This window comes from Phascolarctos cinereus, unplaced genomic scaffold (genome assembly GCF_003287225.1).
Source record: "Phascolarctos cinereus isolate Bilbo 61053 unplaced genomic scaffold, phaCin_HiC Scaffold_2;HRSCAF=192, whole genome shotgun sequence".
Lineage (NCBI taxonomy): Eukaryota > Metazoa > Chordata > Mammalia > Diprotodontia > Phascolarctidae > Phascolarctos > Phascolarctos cinereus.
In genome coordinates, this window is record NW_027555625.1 from 269151686 (window position 1) to 269164153 (window position 12468).

The window sequence follows — 12468 nt, forward strand, 5'->3', positions numbered from 1 at the left end:
TTAAGTGACTTGCAGGGTCACACAGCTAGTGTCTGAGGCTAGATTTGAACTTGGGTCTTCCTGACTCCATGGCCAGTGCTCTATCCACTGAGCTACCTAGCTGCCCCTCAGTCTTGTTCTTTAACTGTTTCATGGGGATAGGGCCCGTCTCCCCAACTAGACTGCTGTTAACTTCTTTTTTTGTTGTTTTTTAAATTTTATTAATTTATTTTGATTTATCAACAATCACTTCCATATGTTTTTGAGTTTAAAATTTTTCTCCCCCTTCCTCCCCACCATGCTCCCCGAGATGGTGCACAATCTGATACAGGCTATACATTTACGTTCCTATTAAACATATTTTCACATTAGTGATGTTATAAGTAAAAATTAAAACCAATAGGGGGAACCATCAGAAAAAAGGAAACAAAACTCAACAGAAGAGAAAAAAATAGCAATTCAATTTTCATAGTTCTTTCTTTGGACGTGGACAGCATTCTCCATCATGAGGCCTCTGGACATGTCTTAGATCCTTGTATTGCTGGGAAGGGTTCAGTTTATCAGTATTAGTTATTGCACAACGTGACTGTTATTGTGTACATGCTGTTAACTTCTTGATGATGGGGATCACACCTTACATGTTTTTGTCTCCCTCACAGAGCCTAGCCTAACCCTATACTGAACACAAAGTTGGTTCTCAGTACAGGCTGGAAGGTTGGTTCACTTGAAATGCAGGTTGTTCTTTTTATAAATATTCTAGGATACATGCTCTTGAAAGCAACTCTCTCACATCTATTCCTGGAGTAAGATAAATACTATATGTAAGATAATTGAGGTCTAGTCTTGTCTTTTGTCGCTTATTAGCTATATAACCTCAATTGTCTTATCAATAAAATGGAAATCCTAGGGTTTAGAACTGGAAGGGGCCTTAAATATTATCTGGTTCATCCTCTCCCTTCCCATCCCCCCATTTTGTAGATGAGTAAACCGACCTTGAATGAAATTAAATTGCTTTCCCAAGGTCACACAGATTGCAAGTTCAGAGTAGGAGGTATTTGAACCCAGGTTCTGTGACTTCATTTTCAAAGTTTGCTGGTCCAAGCTAAATAACACCTGATCTGCATAAAGGCAGGAACTGTGTTAAATGATCTCTTGAAGTTTCTTCCAGCCCCAAGACCAGTGTTTCCAAGTCTTAGGAAAATGGCTGGCCCCTGGCTTCACTTTCCTTAAGAGTGGGAATGCCTCCATTCAGAGCTCCAGCTCTACTCTGTCTTTGCAGAGCCTTTCTCTAGTTAATGATTGGCTTTTCATACTTCTGGGATTTGGAATAATTCCTCCCCCTTTTCACTCCCACCTCTCTTTCCTCCCTTCCTCAGCAGTTCCATAAACCCCGCCTTTCTTTTCTTAGAGCTGTGACTAATCATGACTGAGTTTCCTTCTGTGAAAGAAGTACCCCCTTGGAGACCCACAGGGTAGATTGGACTATGTACGTAGGGCCGGTCAAAGCCCTCCTATATCTGTGGCACAAGAGGGGTCATTCTTCAGGCCTGTTAAGGCAGGGTTGCCAAATGGAGAGAGAAGTCTGGGCCAAGAGGTCTAGTCCAGCTCATCCTCCACTCAGCTGCCGAAGTGATTTTCTTGTAAACTCGCGTCTAACCATGCCACTGCCCTGCTCAGTAAATGCCAGTAGTTCCCTGTTGCCTTGAGGATAAAATATGCGTTCTGACTTTTAAAGTCCTCCATGACCTGGCCCCAGCCTGACTTCCTGGACTGATTGTGTATTATTGCCCATCCCACATGCTGCATTCCAGCCAAATTGGGCTTTCTGGTCTTTAGTCATAGCATTCCATCTTCTGTCTCCGTGTCTTTCCTGTCCCCCACGCCAACCCCAATTTCTGTGTCTTCTTTACCTTTTACTTAACTTTTATTGTTGTTCAGTTGTTTCACTTGTGTCTGACTCTTCATAGCCCCATTTGGGGTTTTCTTGGCAAAGATACTGGAGTGCCATTTCCTTCTCCAACTCATTTTAAAGATGAGGAAACTGAGGAAAACAGGGCTAAATGACTTGCCCAGGGTCACAGAGCTGAGGCCAGATTTGAACTAACAAAGATGAATCTTTCTGATTCTAGGCCCAGCACTCTGTGCACTGCACTACTTAGCTGCCCAAAGCACTTAATGGTAGGCACTTAATAAATCCTCATTGATTAGTTGGTAAATAAGTCAGCGTCCCCTGCCCATTGTTCCTAATGGTGCTCAGACCTGAAAACATTTCAGAAATCTACCCATTTCACAGACTGAGGGATGGATGAGGCCATCTTATTTTAGCCACTCCAAGATACTGTTTCTCCAAGCCAGCGACTAAATACAATTCTTCTTATTTGTTATTTTTCCCTATAGAGAAAACTGGAAAGATCCTGAAAGATTTCTTCCGGTTCTATGAAGACCAGTATGGAGTTGCTCTCTTCAACAGCATGCGCTATGAGATCGAAGGCACTGGGGGGCCCCAGGCCCAGCTGCTCTGGCGAAAGGTAAGAGGATACACTATTATATGTATTATCACTGTCCACAGCCGGGGCATCAGTATTGTAGACTTGACTGTCAGGGGCAGCTAGGTGGTGCAGCGGATGGAGCTCTGGCCTTGGAGTCAGGAGGACCTGAGTTCAAATCTGGGCCTCAGACACTTGACACTTACTAGCTGTGTGACCCTGGGCAAGTCACTTAACCCTGATTGCCTCACCAAAAAACAAAACAAACCCAAAAAACCATTATAGATTTGACTCTGACATCTTGTACTTTTAACTTCACACCGAACCCTTCCAAGGAGGTCTTATCTCTTTGAGTCTTGGTTTTTAAAATACTGCTTGGAGGTTTAAATTTTTTTTAAATGTTCTACTGAAGTCCCCTCCTCTTTTTATTTACATCACTGTCACTTCCCACTGCCCCCTAACTCTCCTCAGGGATGAATAAGTACAGACAAAACAAAGGAACACATTGGCCATGTCTGAAAGTGTATACCTCATTTGGCACCTGTAGTCCACCATCTTTCTGCTTTCTTTCATCCTGATGGAGTGTCGCTTCTGGTTCTACTTCTAGAGTCTCAAAGAGTGTACCAAAGAGGCCAAGTACCCAGGACTTGGTGTCAGGGAATCAGCTGAACCATTCCACAAACCTTAGTTGAATACCTATTCTGTAGAGGTTCACAAATCGAGCGTTAATTGAGTCTTTACTGCATGCAAGGCCCCCCTGCTAAGCACCATGGAGAACCATGATTCTCACCCCCATGGGAGCTCATGGTTTAGTAGGGGAGACACCACGGACTGGCTTACATGGCTAGTCACCTTTCTGTCTGTGACGGGTATATACCAACAGTTTCAGGAGACTGGGAGCTGGAGAGACAACTGTATACAGTTTCTAATGCCCTTCCCCACAGAAGTCACTTGGTGTCAACTTTGTATTTCCTTTGTTTTCTGAGTACACGTTGTCTCCCTCATAGAATGGAAGTTCATTGCGGGCAGGGATGCCTTTATTTGTATTTGTATCCCTAGCACCCAGCCCAGTGCTTAATAAATGCTTGTCAAAAGACCAGAGAGCCCAGGAAAGCATTCCTGGAAGACGTGAAGCTTAACTTGGTCCTTGAAGAAATAGGCTTAAAGATTTGGGGGGGCAGGATACTGACTTCATCACCAGGTACAGCTGATCCTTTGGCCTACCAGGTTGTAAAACTGTATGTCCTTTTGCCACCCGTCTGGAAAATCTGACCCCTGTAGTCTAGACAGCCTAGAAATGAGGAGAAAACCAAGGGAGGTCCATTGAGGCCAAAAACATTGGAAATTTGAAGGGGGTGGTTGTTTATTCCTCACTATTCAAGGGCTAGAGGGCCAGATCTCAGCCCCTGTTCCTCCTCTTCCATCCTATTCCCTCTGTTTGGCCCATTCTGAGTTTACTGGAACTAGGAGGAAGCTGGAAAATTTGAACCAGGCAAGCCATGCTGGTCCCTGGAGTCTGTGTTAGTAAAAAGCTGTGTCCCTTTCCAGTATCTTTCTCACTAGAATGTGTGGCCTTTTCAAAAGGTATGTTTTCTACCCTTCTGCGCTTATGGTCCTAGCTTTGGCTTGTTGGCATTAAGAAAATGACGTCCCATCAGCAAATATTTCCTGAGCATTTACTCATCTCTCCGCTAGGCTTTATGGGGGAAGGAAGGCAATAAGATACATTTAACTAGAAGTACGGGGTGGGTTGTAAACGGATGAGTAGTGTGATAAATGTTACAGCAGTATTGAGGAAGGGTAGATCACCACTTAGGATGTCAATGAGAAACTGGGTTTGAAGGAGGAGGAGGATTGTGACTGTCAAAGAGTTACCAAGAAGCCATTTCAGGGTAGGGATGAGAAATGGGAAGGAGATTATTTGGGAGATAAATGAGGAGAGAGATTAGGCTATGAGAGCAGAGGATTTTTGTAAAGGAATGATGGAGATAAGTGGTCTGGAGAGAATATTTGGACTCAGATTGTGGAGGGCCTTGAGTGCTAGGTTGGGCTCAGGAGTTTGGACTTGATCTTATGTGCAGAGGATAGCCATGCAATGTTTTAGGGCAAGGGAATGGCAGAATGAAGGGTGTTATTACCAATACTGGTGGCTTACAGAATCCTCTGATGACATGAGGAAAACCTGTGCCACTAAACTTTTGTAAAATCTCTCCTTCTGTATAACAGCATAGCCAAAAAGGCAGTGCTTTCTTAGGCTGTGATGGGAGACATAGTGTCCTGGATAAGGGAGGCAATAGTTCCTCCGGATTTTGTTTTGGTCAGACAACATCTGGAATATTGTGAGGAGTTCTGGGAGTCACAATTTAGGAAGACTGAGCTGGAACCTGTCCAGAGAAAGAAAACCAGGATGGTGAAGGGAATTAAAGGTCATTCATGCCAAAAAAACAATCGTTTGAGGAAACTTGATATTTGCTTGGAGAGAGAAGACCTACTGGGGACATGATAGCTATAGCCAAGTAATTGAAGAGCCATCTTATAAAAGAGAAACCATACTTAGCTTCTGCTTGGCTTCAGATGTCAATACTAGGACCAATTGGGTAGAAGTTGCAGTGGTGGATCTTTAGGCTCCATTTAAGGGGGAAAAAATCCAACCATTTCAGTTATCCAAAAGATGGATATTATTGAGTTACCTCAAGAGGCTCTTCCACTGTGGAAGTCTTCAGGCAGAGTCTAGATATCCACTTATTGGAGTTGGTTATAAAAAGAATTCTTGTTCAGGTGCAGATTGAATCAGATGCCCTCGGATGTCCCTTCCAACTTTGAGATTCTGCCATTTTGCATCAGTCAGATCTGTAGGAAGAATACCCGTGGCAGAAAAGGGCAATGAAAATGTAGACCTGGAGTCAAAACTAGACATCAGTGTTGCTGGCCTTTGGAGAGCACCTTGGCCTCCATTTTGTCTCCTCTGGGAGAAGGAGAGAGGAACCCGTTGCTGTTGAGCGTAAGGTATGGTAGCTCCTGTTTTCTGGCTTCCCCTGTATACTTCATGCGTAGTTTGGTTGTGCACGCTACTTCCCTGAAGGGATATGGAGGAAAATGGCAGTCATGAAGATGACTAATCTTGTCCAGTGCTTGTGCAGCACATTTTCCTAAGAAGTTCAGAATGCATCACTCTCATTTAATCTTCACACCTTATCAGTAAGGGAGTAAAAGAAGGGAAAACTATCATTATCTCCATTTTATAGATGAAATGATTGAAGCAGATTACAGTGTGGAGAGCTCAAGCATTGAATCCAACCCAGCTTCTACTTCCTTGTGTCTAGCTAATGGAAATCTCTGGAATTCTAAAACCACCCTTTGTTGTCATAGACATAGATCTCAGAGTTCGAAGAGACTTCAGAAGCCAAGTCTAACTTCCTACCCATTCCTAGAGTCCTTCTTAACAGATGGATACTCATCCAGCTTCTACTTGGACACTGCCAGTGATGGGGAGCCCAGTGCTTTAAAAAAAAATGGCAACCCTTCCCATTGTTCAAAAGCCTTATTTTATAGAAAGTTCTTCCTTATGTTGATCTGAAATCTGTCTCTCTTAACTTCCACACACTAGTCCTAGTCCTGCCTTCTGGAGTAGGACAGAACACAGAACAATTCTAATACATCTTCTGTATGATGGCTTCTCAGACAGTGGAAGATGGCGGTCATGTCACTTCCCACATTAAACCTCCCCTTCTTTGGGGTAACCCCTTTATCTCAGGTCCTTGGCTTTGAAAATTCTTTACCATCTTGATCCCCTTCCTTGGCTGCTGTCCTCCAGTGTGTCAATCTACCTATTAAAATTGGATGTCCAGACCTGAATGCCAGTTGAGAATGTAGTGGAATCATCCCCTCTCTTGTTTTGTACATTGGACTCCCGTTCCTGCAGCCTGGTACCAGATTACTTTGTTTGGCCATGGCCCATCCTGACTTATACTGAAGTAGCATTCTTTAGGACTTCCAGGTGCACCAATGGTTGGTGTGGGAGATGAGGCTGGAGATGCAGGCAGGGCTCATGTAGCATGTGATAGCTGATGATGCTGGAGGCTTCATTCTCTGCTGAGTCCAGTGCTCAGCCTTGTGAGCACACAGGTCAAGAACTTCCAATCTAACCAGTTTTCTTTTCCTTTTGCTACTCCTTGTCTTTCATTTAGCTGTGTGACTGGGCAAATTACTTAACCTCTCTCATTTCCTTCATTTCCTCATCTAGAAAATGAATGATTTGTACCCCATCACCTGTAAGGTCTCTTCCAGCTTTAAATCCGTGATCTAATGGTACCAAGACATGTCACTGGGGCCATGATCCCTTTAGTAGGAGCCCTGGTTCATGGTGCCTCCAGCAGGGGTTCAGAGTGGTTGTAAGGATAAATTGAGATAATGATTATTAAGCACTTAGTACAGTGCCTAGCACATAGTGCTATATAAATGTGAACTGATCCAGTTAATCAGCAAGCATTTATTAAACACCTATGTGACAGGCACTGTGATGGCACACATGGTGGGGAGATACAGATACAAAGAATGAAGCAACCCCAGTTCTCAAGAAACTTACATTCTCCTGGAGAAGACGAGTTCTATATAAGTTTAAAAGACTTCCCCCTTGAAGGAATGGGAGGATGAGAACCGTTTGCTCCAACGCCCATGAAGATGGCTAAAGCAGGCACTGTGGAACACTTAGAACTTGGTCAGACATCAAAGATACCAAAGCCATTCACTGCATCCCAGGCCACCACCAGTCATCTTGACTTTAGTCCTGCCACTGGACTTTGATGACTCTGGAACAGATCTCAAGGCTAATGACTTTGCTCAATTCTGCCTCACTCAAATCCAGTTTACCTGCAGGTCTGGACATTATTGTATGATATCATTGGTCCTGTTCAAAAATGAAGGACAATAACAACAACAACAACACACAAATGCATGCATGTGCAATACACATTCTTACACTAGTGAAAAACTAAGAGCAGGTAGTGTGGTGCAGTGGGAAGGAGCGAGTCCTGAATTTGGAATCAGAGGACCCAGGTTCTAATGCAGACTCTGCCACATGTATGATGTTGGAAAAGACATTTAACCTCTCTGGGCCTTTGTAAAATGAAGAGGGATAGATTAGATGACCTTTAAGGTCACTTCAGGCTCTAAATCTCTGATTCTATGACGTTGTGAAAGGGGAGGGAGAGGCGGGACAGATTATTGTTAAATTAGCAAGTGAGACCGTAGCCTTCTAAATCATGTTCCAGGCCCAGAGGATGTAATGACATGAGAATGCTTGAAGGCTGAGCACAGGGCCCTGTGTACTATAGCTTGGTGACCGTCATTTATTTGGCATTTATATATTACCTGGCTACCTAACTCTCCAACCTAATCTCTCCCTACTGCCTATGTATAAGATTGAAGATCTAAAGCTAGAAGGGGCCTCCAGTTGAGGAAACTGAGGCCCAGGGAGATTAAATGCCTTGCCCAACATATTTATAAATGGTAAGCATCAAAGGCGTAATTTGAACCCAAGATCCTCACAATCCAAAGCCTGTGCCTCCCTAATTGGAGAAATGAGGACTGCCAGCAGGCTGTTATCACCACCCTCAACCCTTTTCCCATCTCCAACTGTCCACTTTCTTTCTGCCCAATTCTGAGGCTTATCAGAGGATGGTATATAGGGAGTCCAAGACAAATGTGTGTTTCTTACAGGTAGTTGAATGCAAGTCTCTGGTCTATTTCTCTTAGATCCAAAGAGTAGATATTGGGACAAGTCTTTTCTTGAAACTTTACCAAAATGATCTCTCTTTTTTGGGTTCATGATGGGCTTAAGACTAATTTTGTCCACTTAATGATACATAAATTTCCTGGGCCTTCCAGGATGAATCCTAGAAGTGATGGTGATGCATTTTCTTAGCCTGACTGTGTTTTTGCATGTCTTTTTGCATGGAGTGGTAGCAACCAGAGGAGAGAGGAGGCTAAGAGCCCTGATCAGACTGTGTCCCTGGGTCCTTGAGGAGACTGAGGACTATATTGGAAGTGATTTCCTCAGGGACCTATAAATGGTTTAACTGCATATCAACCACTTGGGACCTTGGGAGGTTCCAGAAAATTGATTTAATCAACAAATATTTATTGAGAGTCTGCTACTATGTACTTACTCTACCTTTTAAGAGGTTCTGTGAGAGATGCAGAAAAAAAAAATCTGAAATATGGTCCCTACTTCAGGTAGCTTACAGGAAGCAAAATATTTATGCATGTAATATCTAAATACATGATGGAATCTGATTATGATTTCACATGGAAATGAATGATGTGGAAGTGATATAGGAATTAAGAGAAGGAAAAGATTAGCTGTAGCCAGAAAGCTTCCTTGAAGAAGGAGTTACATGATCTGGGCCTTAAAAAATGGGCTGTAAAAGTACTGGATTAGGGGAATGCATCCTAGACTGGAAGAAGAGTGCCTCATAATAAATCCTGCAGGCCTGATAAAGAGACCATTCACTGTTGAAACTTCTATCAACCACTGCTAAAAGACAGTCTCTGGTATCTGCATCTCCTGAAACTAGCGCCATAGTAGGAGAACTCCATCAGATCTACATCTAGAATAAGATGGGTTGTGTGGTGGTGTAATGGGGAGTCTCCTAGAGTTGGTAGCCCTAGCTCTTCCACTAACAATATTTATTACTTTGAATCACTATATCCCTGTGGTCCTCAACTTCTTCATCTGTAATATGGATTTATATGTGTTTGAAGGTCCTGTGTACCTCCTCCCCAGTGAAATTCTTTTGCCATGATTCTTTGAGTCTATGACTCAGTCTCTTTTCCCACTGGATAGTTGAGAGAGGTTAGGAGAGAAGTCAAGGGCAAATGACTCCATTCCTTGGGAATCCCCAGTAGGAATGCCTACATCTTGCAAGGATTTATTCAACAATATTCTTTATTCCCTTTCCTGTCTTCTCCTTCTTCAACTTCTGGAGCCAATAGGGGTTCTTAACTAATTTCTGTTCCTATCTTTCTCCTTCTTTTCAGAGTCTTCTGTCTTAATGATTCTTCTTGACTGTAGCATCAGAGATTCTTAGACCTGAACTGGACCCTCAAGATCATTTAAACCAATCCTCCTGTTATAATGACTTGCCCAAGGTCACACTTTAAGTAACTGAAAGTAGAGCCCAAGTCTCTTGATTCCTAGCACCATGTTCTTTTTACTCCTTTATACTGCTTCCCAGGAGAGTCTTTCTTCTCTTCCATCATTTAACTTGGTTCATTTCGCTTTTGCTTTTTCAGAGTTTGAGTTCCCTCCTCCTTTATAGCTTTGAGTATTTGTGTGGAGGGGAAATGATTTTTCTGGTTTTCTCTCACTTCAGCAATCTATAATTCTATGGAACTTTTATGACAAAGAGTTTTGCTTCTTCTAAGATAATCTCAGCCTAGAAATTCAATTTTCTTTTCCTCTTGGGCTCCTAGTAGAGCTGTCACTCAGTTATTTGACAGTTTTGTAAATAATATCAAAACCAGTAAACCTCCCAACACACAACTATTATAAACTGCGTAAGGTTTAGGGCAACAGAACCAGGGAGAGGAAACCTGAGCCTAGATCTTTCTGGGAAAATCAGCCCTTATAAGTATATTGTCATGATTGAGAAGAGTGCACGTGGGCCCATCCTTCTGAGAAGCTGCCTTACCAAGTCTGGAGAGAGGAAGGAAGACCAACTGAAGGAGAGGGGGATGGGTGGGTCTGAACCAAGGAAAGGACCTCAGTTATAGAGGGTGGACACGCCCCAGAAGAGGCCAAGCTGAGAGACTGAGAAAATAGATCCTTCTGTGCCTTACTAGAAATGGGGGAGAGATGTGTTTGCCAAATTTAGCATCTGCTTTAGATTCTAAATATAGACCTTTAAGCTTCCAGTGCTTTGTGACTTTGCAAAGGCACAATTCTAAGCGGTTGCCTCCCCCTGACCCCCCCCTTTTTTTTTTTGGTAAATATTTTTAATCCCTGGGTAGGAAGCAGCTTAAGAGGCCCTATTGTTTGTGTACAATGGGTTTTCATTTGAAAAAAAGAAAAATTTATCTGAGCTTCCCCCTTGAAGAGCAGGAGGAAGTGATGTATGATGCTGAACAGGAGCATCAAATCACATTCAGATTGTGCTCCTTGGGAGAGGGTCTTAGGGGATGAACAATGGCATAGATCTATGTCCTAGTCCATGCAGAAGCAGCAAATAAATAAAGCATTGGTTCACTTTCATTTCACAAGATATTTTGATATTCCAGTTCAGTAGTTTCAGAATATACCTGTTTGGTTCTAGCTCTCAACTAGGTTGTTTTGTGGAACTTTGGGTTCGGTTCATGATTTGACAAAAAGAAGTTAGGTTAGATTTTGTGTCCTTCCAGGGCAGGGACTGACTGCCTTTGCCTTTCTTTGTATCCCCAGTGCTTAGCAAGGTGCCTGGCATGTAGAAGGTATTCAGTAAATGCTTAATGAGTGTCAGGTGATGAGCGTGGAATTCACACCTTCCTCTTGACCACTTTTCAGAATCCTTTTTTTCCTTCCAGACTCATCTTAATTGCCACCACCTTCTTGGAGCTTTCCCTGATGTTGATTCTAACCTTTGCCCAGCTGAAAGCATCCTTCTCATCCTTATATTTTCCTAGAAAACTTGTTTGGATCTCTCCTTTGCTTTCATCACATTCTATCCTGTATTATTTGTGTATGTGTCATATTCCCCCTCCATCAGAATATGAGTTCCTTGAGAGAAGTGATTGTTCCATTTACATCATTGTATTCTCAGAACTAAGTATGAAATCCATCAGAGCTGGTTTAAAAATATTTGTGGTATGAATGAATGGTCCATTTCTGCTTTCTGTTCATAGTGTAGTGGTCTCATCTGGGACTTGAAGGCTATAATTCCATCATGATGGGCTATTCTTTGAATTTAATTATCCTAAGGAGTCAGATTTTATTCCCTCTCCACTTCCAGCTATTAAACAAAGTTCTTCCCCCCCCCAATGTTTTATTAATGTTCTTTTCTTTTTTTACATCACCATTCCATTCCCAAAATAGAAGCTTCTCATAATGAATAAATAGAATCGTGGAAATTAAGTCAACACACTGGCCAAAAAGAATTGGAAACCCAGGGGATGCCCATCATTTGGGGAATGGCTATACAAGTTTTGGTATACTAATGTGATAGAATACTGTAAATAATGAAAGGGACCATTTCAGAGAAGCCTGGGAAGATTTATATGAACTGATGCAAAGTGAGGTGAACAGAACCAAGAGAAAAGTTTATACAGTAACAACAATATTGTAGAGACAAACAACTTTGAAAGAATTAGGAGCTCTGATCAATACAATGACCAACTACAATTCCAGAGGACTCACGATAAAACATGCTACCCACCTTTTATAGAAAGATGATGGACCCAGAGTACAGACTGAGACTTTTTTTTGGACGTGGTCAATGTATGAATTTGTTTTGCTTGATTATATGTGTTTGTAACAGGAGCTCTGTTTTTCTTGCTTTCTCAGTGGGTGTGAGTATGGGAGAGGGAAAGAGATGAAAGAGAGAGAGGGCAGATCTTTGAAAATGAAATTTAATTTTAAAAAACATTGACCAAGTTGGAAAATGCATATCTCATTTCATACCTATAATTTGCCATCTGTTTGCCTAGAGGTGAGAGGCATGCGTCACTGTCAGACCTCTGACATCAAGATTGGTCATTGTATTGATTGGAGTTCTGAAGATATAGAAGAGTTCAAGGGAAGCCTAGGGAACAGGTTTTGATCAAATGAAAACATCAGAGAACTTCCATGATAGCAATTCCAGCCTCTTCTCATAGCCCTGGTAAAATGGAATTGGAGAACAAGAACATTTTAAAGTTAGAAGAAACCTTTGGACATAGAATATTAGAGCTAGAACAGAACTTAGGGTCCATCCAATCTAGCCCCTCTCTGAGGCCCAGTGAGGAGCCATCACTTGGCAAAGGTCACACAGCA

The 12468-nt window shown here is 42.4% G+C and overlaps 1 protein-coding gene across 1 annotated transcript in view; it reads left to right on the forward strand.

The window, feature by feature from the left end:
- NIBAN2 (niban apoptosis regulator 2) overlaps positions 1 to 12468 on the forward strand; it is a 116092-nt gene that overhangs the window by 61653 nt on the left and 41971 nt on the right. The window contains exon 2 of the mRNA XM_020965754.2: positions 2377 to 2507. Within this exon, the coding sequence (XP_020821413.1) occupies positions 2377 to 2507 (131 nt within the window). The remainder of the gene's footprint in view (positions 1 to 2376; positions 2508 to 12468) is intronic.